Genomic DNA, 16,612 nt, shown 5'->3' with positions numbered 1-16,612 from the left:
GTTCCACCTACCTACTCTGAATGTTCTCCAGTTGTTGTGAAAGGCCTGGTTTATTGGTGGCTTCAACTACGTTTGGGGTTTCCCGAGCTCCATAGGCCAGTTCCTTAAAATCAACATCAATGCCTTCAAAGCGTTTGGAGTCCTAAAAAGCAACAGAGAACACATTCACAGTAAAGCACTGATTTTGTGATAGAAGTTCCATCCTTTAGGCACCATATCTGTGTTGAGGGGAGAGATTCCCCACTGAGAGCCTCGTGCCCAGAGCAGAAAGGGACACCTCCACCATATCAGAAGGGCTTTTCCACACAAATGCCCAAAACAAGCACTCAGCTTCTGACTGCTCCCAGAGAAGCCATGGATAAAGTGATCCATGCAGAAGTCAGTGTCTAAGATCCACCACTTCCATGGAGTTGAACTGCCCTTTGTATGTCTCCTCATACCTACTCTCCTTTGTTCAGATGGTATAACAACCTCCCTGGCCATGGCAGCAGCAGACATTTCCACACAGCGGAAAGGACTCTGACTCCATGCATGCTTACTTTTCCCCTCCTGATACAGCATCAGAGCATCAGTGCCCACCTCCAAAATGGGGATGCTGACTCCTGCACAGCAGAGCCCTTCCCTGCCTCAAATGGGGCATGGAACATGGAAACCCCTTGTGGCAGCAGAGGAATACACTGACAGATATGCTCTGTGCCTAGTGAGGATCCTGAATTTTTAGAACAGTGAAGAACAAATAAAGCTATGTTCAGGATGTTCCTGCTCCTCCCTTTCCTCCCAAGTCAGACCACAAAAGCACTCAAAGCTCGCCTGGCAGCACTTCCATGCTACCCTGCAATCAGTGCTGGCCCTGCCCCAAGGGCTGAGCCCTCCTCACAGGGCACAAGGAGGCTCCAGTACATCCCATGCCCTGCTGGCACAGTGCTCCCCAGCCCTGGGTGCATCCTGAGGAGGTTTGGCCTCCAGAAACATTGGGTTTCTGGTCTGTGCCACCTGCCAGGTGGGTACTGAGATGCAGACAGCTGCCCAGCAGGATGCAGATCACAGCATGAAGCAATTTCACATGCGCCATCAAAGAGCTGCCAGATATTAACAGCATGCTGACACATGGTACAGCCTCCATGGCTCTGGTTGTTAGGACCTGTCTATACTGCCCAGTAAGAAAAGCTGTGGGAGTAACAGTCCATACAGAGTAGGACAAGGGGACAGCACCAATGTGGTGCATCACCAGGACAACACTGGGCTGTGCACACCCACCTGAGGTGACAGACCCTGGCTTCACCATGTGTGGATGGGGACAGTGGGGACATTGCCAACTCCAGCCCATGCAAAGGGAGATCCCTCAGCATGGATGCAAGCGGTCCAGCAGGGCCAAGAACCAGACTGGAACATTTTCTAAGTAACGAATAGAAGCTGGTGCGAGGCTGGAAGGTGGGCTTCTACAGGCACCCCAAGGAGGTCACCAATGACAAGTGTGCTCCAGCTGCTGAAGCAAGTGAACAACTGCTCTCACCCTGCAACAGCACTGAAGGCATGGAAGCAGATGCTGCCAGAGCTGCTTAGCCCAGGTCTGTTTGGAGGTCTTGCAGCATTTCCATTATTACCTTGGTCCCCTATCCTCCAAATAAGCAGGGAACCCACCTGCAGCACCAAACGGGACTACCACCCTTGCACTCAGTCCCTAGTATTTCCAGTCTCTGTATTTGCTCCATTACAGTGAAAATTAGCTTTTCAGCTCAGGCACAACCTACAATTCAAAACCATCCCCGGGCAGGGCTAGGGAAACTACTGCATCACTACCAGAGTCTCTGCCAAAAGAAAGGCAGCTGGAGAAAAGTCCCACTTTGGGGAACATGGCATTATAGACAACCCCATTTCAGATCACAGAGGATCTTCTTCAACCTTTTCCCAACAGAAAAAAAAAAAAAAGGGACTTGGGCTTTCTTACGTCTGGAAGCTGCATCCGTATATCTTCTGAGCCTATGAATATGCTCTCCAGGTGACACCACGTACGCTGCACTTCAAACCAGAGGGAAATGACAGAGTCCACAGTGGACAGTTTCCTCTGCCACGCAGATACTTCCTCCAAGAAAAAAGCAATGCATTTGGATGTCATTAAGTTCTGCAGCTGCACCTGGTTGTCTTCCAGAATTTCAATGAGTTCTTCGTCCAACTTCAGCAATGGGATGTTTGTCCGTGGGTGAGGCTCGTACTGAAACTCCATGCTGCTCCAGGTCAGTTTTAATTCCTTCAGGACCTTCTCCATGCTCATTTCTCTCACTGCTTTGTCCACAATTCCACGAACCTCATCCTCATAGTTATGCAGGCACAGTTTCAGAAGATCAGCCAGCGTGGTGTCAGAGTCCATCACAAACTTCACACCCGTCACCTGCATCAGTTGACCCCAATGTCTTTCTCTAATAGCAGGATTTTGAAGTTCTGCTACAGCTTTCAGGGCCGTCAGCATGTTCTTCACTCTGCTGTCCAGCCCTGTGAAAGCACCCCATGCCCTCATTTCTTTATCCAAATTTCGAATGTCTCTCGCAAACTTTTTGCACTCGAGATCCATGTTTTCCACATTAATATCCACCCATTTGGTGGTCTGCCAGTCCTCAAGGCTGCTGTTCACAACCGAGATCATATCCCAGAGCTCTTTGAGAAGACACATCTCCTTTCTGCACTGCTTCAGTTGTTTGTAATCTGGCACCATGACTTCAAACAGAGCAGCTGATTCATAAATCGAGGTCATGGCTGACTCCATTTGTTTAATCTCAATGTTCTTTGCATCCAGCAGCCGATAAGGCTTTTCAGCATCAAACCTAGAAAGAAATATTACTGTAACAACTTCTGAAGAAAACATAGAACAAATGGTACCTCCAAGAGACAAAGCAGAAATTAAACATTTGTAGTAGGCACTGATGGTGCTTCCACATGGCAGTGCTGACACCACTTTCAAGCAGTACCATGCACTCAGCACCCAGGCTCAATGTCTTGCTAGCTCTGGACAGTGCTCCCAACACCACAACACCCCAGGTGTTGGAGATACAACATTGTGAGCAGGTAGGAAATGTATGCAAAGGCTACAGACACTCAGAGATGACCTCATCAAGCTCTATTCCTTAGGGCTCATGTGATGCTGCAGTTTGCCTTTACCTGAATGGCGCTTCTTTCCGAAACCTCTCCCTAAATCTGTGCTGCTCAGCATCAAAGGCCGCACAGCTCCTGCGCAGAGCTGCCATTTCGTTTGCCTGCAGAGGAGCCACATGCTGCTTCACAGCTATCGCCTGCTTCTTTATATTGTTCCACTTTTCTGGCAGCTCCTGCAAGCAAAATTTAAACACTGGTAGGGTGTATTAGAAATCTGATAGATGGCATATCTGATCTGTGTGTTGATAAACCCAAACAGCCATTGAATCTGCGTCGTAAGTTGTACGGAAGTATTCCCGTGATATAAAACACACAGTTTGGGATAAAACTTAACTAGGTGTTCAGAGTTTTGAAGAATACTGAGGACTGACACCTTACAACCAGCCGCTCTCATCACAAAAGTATTTTCAATAATTTAAAAAAGGGCCCCATGTGAAATTCTGGACTCCCACGATGGCTCAATACTTGAGAAAGAACACTGCTGCTAAACTGAGCCCAGCAGGACCCAGAGACTGCTGTGAGCAGCCGAAGGCAGGAGGATGGGCTGTCTGTGCCAGCTCATCAGATCAGATGGATTTTTAGAGCTAATTGAGAAGCAGGACTCTGGGGCAAATCCCTCCAGCCTGTGTATATAAAATTGGTGCTAAATAAGTCTGGTTCCTTTCTCAGGTCTGCAGCCAAGCTGTAGGCACACAGTGCTGCTGACAACCCCCCCCAGCTGTACCTGGGATTTCCCTCTGAAGGGGATGTATTTCTTCTCATTAGGCTTTTTGGGCCCGTTCTCAGCCCAGACACCAATACTGGCCGAGGGCTCTGCTGTCCCTGAATCCCAGTGCTCTGCTTTGTCAGTGCACACACGGAGCTGCTTCCTTGTCCTTGTCACCAGCTCCAGCCCAGCTCAGCCATAGAGAGAGAGGCACTGAGAGCACTTCATTCCTGGTTTTCCCACCCTATATGGCAGTGACTCAACCATTCAACTCCGTGTTGCCAGAAAGAATACAATTAGTTTGTTCTCTCCTGCATCTGAAGGAAAAAGCAGGAAACCAGAGAACTGCCAAACCCCACTCAGCTGCCACCTGAGCCTGCATCAGTGAACGGGAGTCTTTGCTACACAGGTGCGTAAGACAGGAAATCTCAAAAAAAAATCCCACTTTCAGCCCTGGGTTCTGCACACAGCACTCAGTGACCACAGGGTATCCATTGGCCCATAGCCATGCACTTCTCCACTGTAAAAAGATCGGATCATAGAATCACAGCATGGTTGTGTTGGAAGTGACCTTACAGCCCCCCAGCCCCATTCCTGCCATGGGTTGGTTGCCCCCACCAGCTCAGGCTGCCCAGGGCCCCTCCATGGCCTTGGATGGATGGGGCACCCACAGAAGAATTCCCTCCTACCCCCAGGGCTGGCTGGGTACCTCACAATGTTCTCTGACCTTCATCTCATGGTCCCCTTCACCGAAGCAAAAGGAATTCCCAAAAGAAAACCAATTCAATCAGAGTCAGTAAAGGTTCAGAACACTTTCAGAACCTGTTCCCAGTGATATCCTCTGAGTCAGGGAGATCTGGTTTTACAGACCCAGAGGAGGACTGAAGTCCTTTGAGAAAGCAAATCCTCTGCCAACATTATCTTCCCCATCTCCACAGTTGCCAAGAACTGGCTTATTTAAAAACAATTATAATTCAATCTAATTAACAGATGCATTTGAAAATGCATTAATTTTTTCAAAAGTAATCGCTGGGAGTTGGAGCAGGCAATTCTATGTTTTTCATACATAACAAAAGGCTTAATCTCTGCCTTAAAAGAAAATCTCAATAGAACTCCAAAATTTAGAGTTATCCAGGCACATCCCACAATAGCAAAACACTATCCAGTAAGGCCCTCTAATGACTGGGAGTGGGGTCTGAAATATTATTGCAATGCTATTAAGGTCACATTCTCTTTGACAACTCCTGTTTATGAGTTCTCACTCACCTCTAGTTGCTTATGGACTTCCTCAGGCAGCTGTTGCTCATACGCCTTCAGCAGCTCCACGGTTTGCTTCAGGGGCTCAAACATGGCATCAGTGACACTCTGCCTTTCTTTAATGGCCATGAGATGACCCATAATCTCCACCAAGCCATTATAATCTCCTTTTTCAACTTTTTTGCTCAGTCCTTCATCAGCAACTTTTATGAACTCTTCAAGGTCAGTCAAGCTATACAGTGTAAAGATAAACACACAATGAAGAGAACGTGGGGGAAGCTTCTTTACTAGCTTTACCTCGTTCTTATTCTTGCCTGCTAATGGGCACAGTCAGCAGAGGCATGATGAGCTCCTGCATCTTTGGTCTTTTCCAGCACCGCCATGCTTCTGTTCTCAAAACAGTGTTAAGCACCTGCTTATATTCTGTGGATGTCACTGGGCCAATATGTGTTCTTAAATTCTTCACCTAATGAAGACTAAACTGCTGAGTCAAGGACTCTCAAGCAAGAGCTCCTAACTGCCTGGTTGTAAAACTATATAAAAAGCTCTTGGCATAGAAATTATCAAAGTCACAGTCCTGAAAAGAACACGTATTAGGTTTATGTGGCAAGGGTTTGGTAGAAAGGGGACTGCAATGGGACTGCTCCATGTCAGACAGAGCCAGCTCCAGCTGCTCCAAAAGGGACCCATGCTGAGCAGTAAGCAATGCTGGTTGTGCTCTGGGAGAGCAGAATGAAGAAAAGGGAAAACTGCTACACAGCAGCAGAGATAGAAGTGCTAAAATGCACAGAGAGAATCCAGTAGCCCCCAGGGTCAGTGCAGAAGGAGGGCAGGAGTTGCTCCAGGCATGGAGCAAAAGAAACTTGCAGCACAGGACAGGCCCACGAAGCAGCTGGCTGTCCCCCTGCAGCCCATGAGCACCACATGGAGTAGATCTCCCTGTGCAATCATGCTCATGATGGTAGTTTGGAGCACTCTCCCTGTTCTTGCCTCAACCCTTGAGCCTTTCCTATCATATTTTCTCTCCCTGTTCATTCGAGAGAGGGGAGTAAGAGAGCAGTGTGGTGAAGCTGAGCTGCTCATCAGGGTGAAACTACCACAATGAGGTCATACCATCCACCACGTGCAATGGTCTTGTATCCAAGAGCTACAATAGCCTTCAGTTGCAACTGCTGAAATAAATTACCTGATGCATCACCCTGCACAAAGCTGGTAACCAAGCAGCTACTCAGAGCAAGGAGAACATGACCTCAAAACTTGTTTGGAGAACTCCCCCCTTTTGTGACCTTGAAGCTACCTCCTCATGACTGCCAGAACAGTTGGATCAGGACAAATGGACAAACAGACATCCCACCTAAAACCATACAGCAGGTCCTGGGAGGATCTGCATGTAGGACATCAAGAGTACCAAGTCCACAGAGCTATTTCCATTTTACCCACTCAGCAGTATCTGCTCCCAGCAGAGACCATGGGATGGAAGCTGCAGGGCATGTGGTAGAGTTGACACACAGCAGGGGCCCTCCTACTCCTGCTCTTGTACTTGTTAAGTGCTGAATGTCCAGTCAAGGCAAGAGAAAACTCATTTTCGTCAGTGCAGGTGCTGGAGAGAGGAGGTGGGAACAGCTCTCACCTGTGTGTGACGTGGTCAATGAGATGCTGCTTGAACAACAAACTCCACCTTTTAGCTACATTCAGCAAGGATGCCTTGAAAGGCCGCGCATCGACTTTCATCCAGCTGTGGAAGACGCTGATGGGCTCGATGCGATTCACCTCCTCATAAATCTTCTCATAGGAGTCAATCTGCTCCCTGAACTGCTCGAGGGTAGGGGGTGTCTCAGGGACCCCATCCTCTGCATGAGCCTCGATTTCTGCAGCGGTGAGGATGTGCCCATAAAGTAGGAACTGGCGGAAGAATTCCTTTCTATCATCCCCATAGAGGTAAGAGTAGCGATCGAAGCTGCTGCGGTGCTCACAGCAGGCTGCCATCACAGCCTGCACGCGGCCCATCAGGTCGTGGCGCATGTCGGCCAGGTCAGCCATGTCCTCCATGTCAGCCTAGGGGAGGGAAGCAGAGCACAGTGACAGAGGGGCCTCCGTGCTGCCGCAGGGCACCGGGCAGAGCTCAGCCACCAGACCTGGTAGTGGGGGAAGCCGCTGTGTCTGGCCAGCCTGGGCACCAGCGAGGAGATCCTGTAGATGTCATTGAGAAGGCTTTCCATCATGTCATAGAAGCCATCATTTGTGCCGGGGTCCAAGGAGGGACGAAAAACCAAATCTGGGATCACTAAATCCAGCTGCACTTCAAACAGGGGGGCAAGCCCTGCCTTGGGATCTGGTAAGGAAGAACAGAGACATCAGCAACTTCCTCAGGTTGAGAGAAATGACCTTGAGTCGCCACTAACATCCACCACAGAACACACGTGTTGTGCCCTGGAAGGACACTGGCAGATGTGACCATAGACACCCACTCCAAGGGTCCTGTGACCTTGTGCCTGCAAACAGCACAGAGAAAAAGCAAGCAAGCCAGCTAATCTTCCGGTAGCCACAGATCAGACTGGAGAACAGATGAGGCAAGAATGATTTAAGGGTTGAAAAAAAATGTTGTGGAATGAAGCCTTCTAGAGACCAGGCTCTTTAGCTAATCAAAAGGGAGTCTGAGAGCTGAACAATTACAAGGCACAAGTACTTGCAGAGGAGAAAAACATCAGGAACCAAGAGGCACTTTGGTTTATTGGAGAAAGGCATTAAAAAAAAAAAAAAAGATGACAGCAACTGGAAATGGAAGCCAAATTCAAATGTGAAGTTACGTGTGCGTTTTTAACAAGACCATTTAGATTTCTATTCCCAACTCAGCGTCCCTCACATCCAAGGGGAAGCATTTTTGGAAACGTGCTTTAGGTAAACACAAGATTTTTGCAGCAGAGTTGACTGCACCTCCACAGTGTTCTTAGGGAGGAGGTCTGATGGAAGTGACCCCTGAACCATCTCATCTCCTAGCTGGCCTGATGCCTGAGGATTGAGAGTTTCTTCCTTGCCTTTCAGCAACAGAATCTGCTTTTGAGATTGCCCACAAGTCAAAGATGGCATAACCTTGATGCTTTGTAAATGTAAGAGCAGGAGAGGATCGATATCTGAGCTGTAGTACAGACTTGGGATGACTCCTCAATTTAATCTGTCCAGTCCCTACGAATGGTGCACTGTCCTCTCCATCCCTTTCCTGTGCAATGCACTGCTCCAGTGACCAGTAGATGGAGGCAACCACCCAACCTGGAGTTGCTGTAGACAGCACAAGAGGCACAGCAGAAAGGCAGGAAAAGAGCAACTTCTAGGCACAAGGGAAAGTACAGAACAGCAAACAGCAAAGGACACCTCCTGAAATGCTTCTTCCTTCAGCCCCATCCTGTGCATCTCATCTCTGCTGCACGCAAGGGATTCAAATGCTGCAATCCCCATCAGAGAGAGAGAGAAAAGTCATCTACCCCATCCCCCGGGCACAGCCCACCGACTCCACTGCATGGCTCTATGCAAGGAAGAGCAGGAAACTTCCCTTACGTGAGACTGAAGCAGACACTGTGGCCAGAAGAAAGGAATCAACTGTTACCTGTGTTTTCCAGGAGGTACTTGAGCAAGCACTCAATGGCAGTAAAGAATCCATCCAGGATTATCTCATCTACATAATCCACGTAGGCCTTCCAGACATCAGATGCTGGGTCTGCAGTTAAGAGGTTCTGATTTTCCTGGAAGAAAAAAAGACACCTTTAAATTCAGCAGGGCTGAGCCTGTCCTGCAAGAGAGCTGCTCACAGCTAAGGATACGTGACAGTAAACACATGGATAGAAGTTTTGTGGAGGGCCTGGAAACCAGATAGTTGTTACTAAACACCCAAGTAGACAGGTGACTACTTCTGTCAGAAACTGCTCTGTCACCTGAAACAGCTTAAAATTTGTCCTACAAATGGACATCTCAAAAAGATCAAAGAGCTTTCAGATTCAAGAAAAGGTTTTTAAACAACAAAACTAGAGAATGGTTGGGATGACAAAACAAAGGGTTTGCTAACAGCCTCCCTCCTCATCTTGCTATGCTCCCTTCCTCCAGGTCAGCTCCCAGCCATGAAATTCAGGGTTTACTGAACCACAGCAAGGACTCATCCTTCCTGGGTTTCCTCCTTGCACCCCCACAAAGCCAGGCTGTGTGCCCACTCCCTGCTCCTCTCAGCAGCCTTTCAGGCTCCACTGGGACTGGGTCCCCAGCCCTGGAATGTCCTCTGAGTGCTCTTTCTCCCAAGGAGGCTCTCAAGAGTCACAGCCTCAACAACAAGGTCCAGCCTGCAGAGAGCAGAAACCAGCCTACTCTGTCCATCGCCATGGAGCCATCAGGCATGCTTAGGGGATGCCTCAGATGTATTTCACATGAGAGTGCATGGGAGAACATACACTGCCAGTTGGGTTAGTAGCCAACCCAAAGTTGCTGCTTCCCAGTTTAACGCATTGCAGCTAAGTGCTTGAGCTCCTAACAGGGCAAAGTAGGGCTCTGGCCCCTTGCAAACAAACTGTCAGCAGCAGAGAGCTGACACTAGAAGAAAGAGATTCTCATATGAATGAGCTCAGTACTAACAGCTGACTGAAAGCATCTCTGACTTTACCATGCTGAACAAAGTTCCCTTGTTGCTGATGTTTTAGTGAACCCTCCTGCTATGACCACAAGGCCATGTCCTCCTTGGCTACCACAGGAGGTGCCCTCATCTCTTGGGTGGTAGCTGGAGGGGGCTGAGCTTGTTACAGCAGCAGAACAAAATCCTCATCCTGGTTTAGTGTGCAGAGAAATGGGTGAGAGATCCAGGACTGCCTGCAGATAGCAAGGCAAGGTGAGCAGCAAGAGCTTGGTGTCCCAAGCAGGTCAGTCAGCTCTCTCCAGAGCCCAAGGCCAGGTGGAGACCCTCAAGAGTGGTTTGGGTCTAAAACCCATTGCTCTCCAGGCCAAGGTGCTGTGCCCACCACACAAAGCACATCACTCCAGAAGGTGAGAAGCAGAACTTTGGGTTTTCTCCTGCACTGCAAAGAAAACTCTCAGCAATGACAATGTCAGTGGAAAACTCCAAAGTATTGGACAGCAGCTTTTTTCCTGTCACTTAGCTTCTCCCTGGACTATGAGCATCACCTCCTGCTTCCTCAGGGGACAACAATTCTGAAACAGAAAGGTCAGCTGCAGCCAGCTGCCTTTGTATTTTCAGGTAAATATTTTGAAGGGAGATCTATCCAGGACCCTGAAGCCTGATACACGACTCCCCTCTAGTGGCTCCACAACAGCCACGACTCCTCCAATAAGCTACGGCTGCCCTCATTCCTGTCCTGAGCTGTGCTTCCAGCAATGTCCAGCCAGCATCACCCCCACCACACAGCCATACCAACTCAATCATCAGTGGTATTGTCAATTAACACTGCCTAAAACTTTCAAAGGCGTTAAGAGAGTTAATTTTAAGGTGAAACAGCTATGGATAACTTCAATAGAGGGGAGAAACACAGAGAAACTACAGTGACAACACATCCCTGGGGATCCAACCCCTCTCACCTTCACCAGCAAATGAATCCTCAGCCCTGACTCTCGGACCAGGCTGTAACGCTTCTCCAGCCGGTCCTGGCAGTCCTCCAGGTTCAGCAGTGATTCCTTTTTCCCATCTTTCCTCTCAAATATGGGTGACCCCCATGACTGCACAAAGCTCTGGATCTCCTCAACGTTGCTTTTGGCTTTCTGTATCCTCTGCTCGAGGTCATGGACACCATCCATCACCACGGAGATACGGTCCCAGACACCTGGCCAGAAATAAGACGACTGTGTTTTCAGAGCTGCTGGGCCAACCTCTCACACACCTTTAAGATTAGCCTCTGACATTTTTTTTCTTAAGGTCTCATATATTTCTCACCCATCACTACTTGCAAGACTTACTATGTCAACTGACAGCGGCTTCCTATCTTGAGCCACTGTGAGCTCCATCCCACCCCAGCAAACCATAGCACAGTTAGCAGGCTAAACAACCCTGCCACCATGACTGGAGCAGGGACTTTGCACCCACAACGTGGTCTCAGGCACCAGCAAGGGTTACATTTAGATGCAGAAAACTTCAGGCTCATCTGCAGGAAAATCTCTCCATCTTTACTGTGCAGTGGAGCTCTCTGAATAGAGCTTTTCAGCATGAGCACTTCTGCTTTGCATGTACTCGAGGGAGGACATTTGTTCCTGTTCATACCACAAGCCTGATGACAGAAATATATATCCCACCAGTGAGCAGTTTGCTTTCACCAAGAGGAAACAAATTGTTTTCCTCTGCTTTGCCTTGCAGTTAAAACTGATCAAGCAAGAACACTAGTTAAATCATCTCCCAAAGTCATGCAAAACCCAACTCCAGCTGCAGTACTTCATCCTTAAGGAAAAGCTACCAAGGGGGCTCTGCCTCTCCCTGGGACAAGCCCACTCCAGCGCCAGATGGCCGGGCCAAAGGTCCCCACTCTCTGCAAACTGGGAGAAAGCAGTGCCCCAGGTACACAGGCACACAGCTACACGTGGGCTGCCTGGACTAGCACTGGGTGGTTAGCACAGGCAGCAAAAGAGACTTCAACCTCAGCCTTGCCAGCTTTTACAAACCCAAGTCTGGCCTTCTCCAGTCTGAATCCAACGGGAGCAGGATCCCATCTACAAGGCCAGCAAAGTAAGGGAACAGGAAAAGCAGCAGGCAAGCTGGGGGCTGCCCTTCATCTCACCAACCCTTGTTGTGGTGCAGGCTGAGAAGTGCAGGTGGGAACCAGGTGACAGACATTGGGTACAAGGGGGAATCTGACAAGACCCAAGTGTATAAGCTCACATTACCCAATGCTTAGCTAGCTCACCCTCCATCTTCCAGTTCAATGTTTCCTCTGCCTCTTTCAGCTTGAAATCAATATCCCGCAGCTGCTCCTGTATTAGAGGGTATTCAACCTCCAGGACTGTCTTCAGGATCTTGTTGTATCTGTTCACCATTAGCTCCAAATTGGCCACCATCTGTCGGTACGATTCCTTGGCAGAATAGATTTCTGCTGCTGTTGGTGGGATGCTTCCCATCTGGCTGCCAGACAAGTAGCTCACCTCTCTCAGCACTGAAACCAACTGGAAAACCAAGGCAGAGAGCTGAACACAGAGCAATCCTCTCCATTTACCCAGCATACGCTCTCCAGTGTCTGAACATTTTAGGGTTTTCCTGCTATTTTGTTGAGAAATCAGCATGTTCTGAAAAGATCTGGACACTTCCTAGTCTGTACTCTATCTGTCTTCCACTGATCTCTGTCACCAGTTCTCTTTCCAATCAAAGACAGGCAGCTGTGGTAACCACCAAAAGCAAGTGAACTTCAGGCAGCCCCTAAAAGCCACGATGAACTCTGGTTCTTTTAGCAATCCTCACCAATACTTTTTCAGCAATATTCCTGTCTGAGAGCTTAACAAACAGTTATCTAAGGGAAAGATGGACCAGACTCCAGTTCTGTTGGTTCACAGGAATCACAGAATCACAGAATCACAGAATCGTAGGGGTTGGAAGGGACCTCCAGAGATCATCGAGTCCAACCCCCCTGCCAAAGCAGGATCCCTACACCAGGTAAGGTTGACTGGCATAAAAAACAAACACCATGGCCCAAACCTAGCAAGTCAAGTCCTCCTATTTCAGTGTGCCCACCTACCAGCAAAGCCTTCTGGATACCTCCCTCCGCCCCAGTTTGAGTAGTGACTGTTTGGATTAATGAGTTTTATTCAATTATAAACCCAGTATAAATGCAAGCCTGCAACAAGGGGAACAGTAAGGTCTTCCAGCATAATATATGACTTTTAATACTAAAAATCTTCACTACATTTAGTAGCTAGTATGGTAAAGTGCTCCAGGAACTGCACATGTTGGAAGAGCTGAAGGAGCAAGAGGGCAAGTGAGATACAGACAAGTTTCCCTCCCTTCTTCTTTGTCTGGGCCTGGGATGTGCCCAACAGAGAGTTGAAAATACAGTCCTCCTTTCCCCTTCTTCCAAGAAGGGTGAGTTCTCAAAGACTCTTCCATGCTGGAAGGTTGCAAATACATCCCTTGAGGCAAAGTGAGGTGCTCCCATCTACTCTGGAGGGAATGAAGGAGCTTAACTGGCATCCAGGGACGTCAGACTGTCCTCATTGTGGGAAGCAAAGAACAGAAGAGCAGCAGTACTTGAAGACTGGCACAAGAGATGAGAGAAGGCGTGCTCAGTACATCACAGGCTCCAAATCCCAAGGTGAAGGGTAAAAAACATCCCGAAGCCACTTGGCTCCCAACTTAGAAAGGAGGTTCCAAGGAGATAGACAAATCCTTTGACTGAGGGCCAAGTTTGAATGAGCTGTAAAATCTAAACACTTAAAACCTAAACACTAAAACTGCAGCATAGCCAGGAAAGTGGGAAGATTTTGGTGCCAATGTGCCCCAGGAACCTGAGAGTTAGCTTCTCCCATTAAACGGCACTTTTACATTTCCCAGTTACTGGCTTCCACCAGGCCCCAGAAAAATCTGAGTCCATCTATGCACTCCGATGGTTTGGATCCCAGATTCTACCTTGGGCAAGGTGAATGGTCCGTTCACCTAAAGCTCAAGACAGGCTTTAGAAGAAATCTTAGGGTACAGGAAAAAGACCCTAGATCTGTTCTAAGCCTCATGCAGTTCAATAAAAGAATCTAACAGCCACAACGCTATTGTAACAAAATAAAGCTTTCCTGGGTTATACTATACCCTTTTGGGAAGCCCAGAGCTCATATGCACATAACATGAACTAAACTCTGGAGCTCAAGCTCCAGCACTCCTCACACCAGTACCAAGTCTAGTCTGGAGATGCTGACACCACTTAAGCACCTGCGTACCCTGCTACTTCCCATAACTGATTTTCACTAGAATTGGCTCTGCTTAAACCTCAATCCTGTTATTTTCTCTGGAGACAGAGGAAACAGAGTGGCATACTTATGTTACTCATCATAGAAGGGATCCATGGATGTCAGCAGAACAGATCTAATACCAAATCTATCCAATCACCTTCCTATACTAGAGCCCAGTGAGAAAAAAAAAAAAGCCCAGCAGGAAGAGATGCCTGCAGACAGGCAGGAAAGGTAGCTGGCAGAAGTTTTTACCTGGGGATCAAAATTGACTGTGAGCAGTTTGGTTTCTGGTTCTCGCCGGATGAGCGGTTGAGTGAGGTTGTACTGTGACTTTTCAGAGACTGTCTGGGACCAGTTTATGTACAGCTTTTCTTGATATCTGCAGGAAAAAAACCACATTCATCACGTGGCTATTTAGCCAGCAGACCAGGTGTATAAGCAGACGAAGCCAGGCACACTTCTGAGAGTTGAACATGAAGGATGAGAAAAACCTTTCACAGCTTTTCCACAATTAGTTTGATTCCGAACACAAACACCCAAAAAACCAGTAACAGTATCAAATCAGGAGGACAAACAGCACTTAAGTACCACTTTCAGCAGAGGATACTGATTTGGAGACAGATTTCTAAGGCGTTTGGCTAGAAGTAACTGGTAAGCAACTGTGGAAATTGGGCATTTCCAATGTTTCTAAGCAGGACAGGTGTCTACACCCATACAAACCCTGGGGCTGGATATCATTGCACTCACTTATCTCAGAGAAGTGAGAAACCATCAGTCTCATGGAGAACTCAGTGACACCTCTGAAGACCGAAGCAGGGTCCTATTATCTCACACGACAAGGATGTGAACAACCACCCAAACAGCAAAGTCTCTTCTGAATCATGCTGTCACCTGAGAGCTCTGGAAAACGTCATCCAGAAAACATCTCTGTTGAAGTCACCCAGGATCTGCCCATTGGTCTGCTCCCTTCTGAAAGGATGCATCATAGTTACTCAGTGGTTTCTTTGGGGGGGTTGATCATCAGGACCAAGGCTGTCTCCACCTGCCCTGTGTTTCCCAGGGATCCTGTGTCTCGGCTACCTGCACTGCTGACCAAGAAAGAGCAGGCCCTGCAGAGATGAATCCTGGCTGTGGAGGCTGTCACTTCACAAGGGACCAGTTCAGATTTAACATCAAACTTTAAGATACCAACTCCGTGATAATAAATTCCACTCTGAGTTGTGGAAAATACAATTACGGGCAGTGTAGATACACTGTGGGAATGAACAAAAGCAGCTCAACTTCTGGTTAACCCAGATTGTCAACCATAGCAACTTCTACACCCAGTAGAAGCTTGTACCAGCTTCTGTACTAGCTTCTGCTAGGCTCCTCCCAGGAAAGCTTCCCATTGCAAGGCATCACAGAAAGACTGTGGCATACAGCAAAAGGATTCCTCCTCTCATCAGAAAACCCTCTCTGGCTTAGGAAGGAACATTCCTAGGCCTTAAACTGGCAAGCACACTGATAGGTAGCATGGAGGAGAACATCATTTTGTACAATTACAGCCTTGCCTGCATGCCTGCACCACCACTCACCTGTCGAGCAACTGGAGCATTTCTTCATACCTCTCCAACACTGTTCTTCCTCCAGTAGAGTCCAGGCAGCTGGTAGCAAAACAGATGAACTTAGCATTACATGTAGTTCTGCAAAGCTGCAGTCTGTATTTACCCCTTCCTAAATTCATAAGCTCATCCTCCCGTTTTGTAGGGACAGATTTGTAGGACAGATTCTAGATGACTGGGGATCATTCCACCCCACCACCTCACACAAAATTGTTTTGCTGCACAAAGAGTGAGCAGGGCTTGGACAATCCCTCTCAAGTGTTTGTATGGCAAACTGCAAAACAGGAACCACACATCAGAGGGGAAGTAGGTATCAGTGCACCTGGAGCAAGGCTGGCCTTTTTAACATGTCCAACACTCCCAGTTTTGCACACTGCACTTGCACAGAGCATGGCAACTGTCTGTTACCAGTCAGCACTTTCTAAGACCAAAGAGGCTCAGAAAGGAGCAGCATGTGGCTCCTGTTGGACACAGATATTTGTAGTGCCAGATTTGTGCCCCTCGAACCATGGGAGTGGGGAAAAAGCACCCCACGCTGCAGGAGGCAGAACTCCAGCCACCCATGGAGGCAGCCAACCAAGTAATGCTGATAAGAATTTTATCCCAAGTCCAAGGCTTCCTGAAAACAGTTGTTGATTTTGGAGAGTATTTTGATAAAAAACAGATTCATTTAAAACCTAGCACTTTCACAGAGAGCTGAAAGGACACCTGGTACCTACTACAAGTTCAGCTGAAAGCACAGGGACACTGCTGGACAAGCATTGAGCAAGCCCCAGCAAAACCAACTTTCTTCTATTTTAATCCTTTCCTTCTTTCAAGTTGCATTGTAGGAAACAGAATCACACCACCACTGCTGCAGGCATGTTATTAACCACTCCAAACAGAGGAAAGAAAATCAATGTGAAATGCAGATCTGGGTCCTTCTTCGTGGATTACAAACTTCGCCATTTGGATTCAAACAAGATGTGTGTGCTAACTTGGGCACTGTGCTGGGGAT

General features: G+C 48.0%; 1 protein-coding gene across 2 annotated transcripts in view; it reads right to left on the bottom strand.

Annotated features, from left to right (window-relative positions):
• The window catches only part of DNAH9 (dynein axonemal heavy chain 9), a 190,343-nt gene that overhangs the window by 155,285 nt on the left and 18,446 nt on the right, over positions 1-16,612 (bottom strand). For both annotated transcript variants that reach the window (XM_031599209.2, XM_090122076.1), the window contains 11 exons: positions 15,589-15,657; positions 14,267-14,393; positions 11,992-12,247; positions 10,679-10,920; positions 8,712-8,847; positions 7,246-7,442; positions 6,741-7,165; positions 5,120-5,342; positions 3,154-3,320; positions 1,949-2,819; positions 12-142 (listed from right to left, as the gene is read on the bottom strand). In XM_031599209.2, the coding sequence (XP_031455069.2) occupies positions 12-142; positions 1,949-2,819; positions 3,154-3,320; positions 5,120-5,342; positions 6,741-7,165; positions 7,246-7,442; positions 8,712-8,847; positions 10,679-10,920; positions 11,992-12,247; positions 14,267-14,393; positions 15,589-15,657 (2,844 nt within the window). The remainder of the gene's footprint in view (positions 1-11; positions 143-1,948; positions 2,820-3,153; positions 3,321-5,119; positions 5,343-6,740; positions 7,166-7,245; positions 7,443-8,711; positions 8,848-10,678; positions 10,921-11,991; positions 12,248-14,266; positions 14,394-15,588; positions 15,658-16,612) is intronic.

The sequence above is a fragment of the Phasianus colchicus genome, chromosome 20 (assembly GCF_987193195.1).
Source record: "Phasianus colchicus chromosome 20, bPhaCol1.hap1.1, whole genome shotgun sequence".
Lineage (NCBI taxonomy): Eukaryota > Metazoa > Chordata > Aves > Galliformes > Phasianidae > Phasianus > Phasianus colchicus.
The sequence above is the reverse complement of the archived record's forward strand: the minus strand, read 5'-3'. Positions and strand labels throughout refer to the sequence as shown.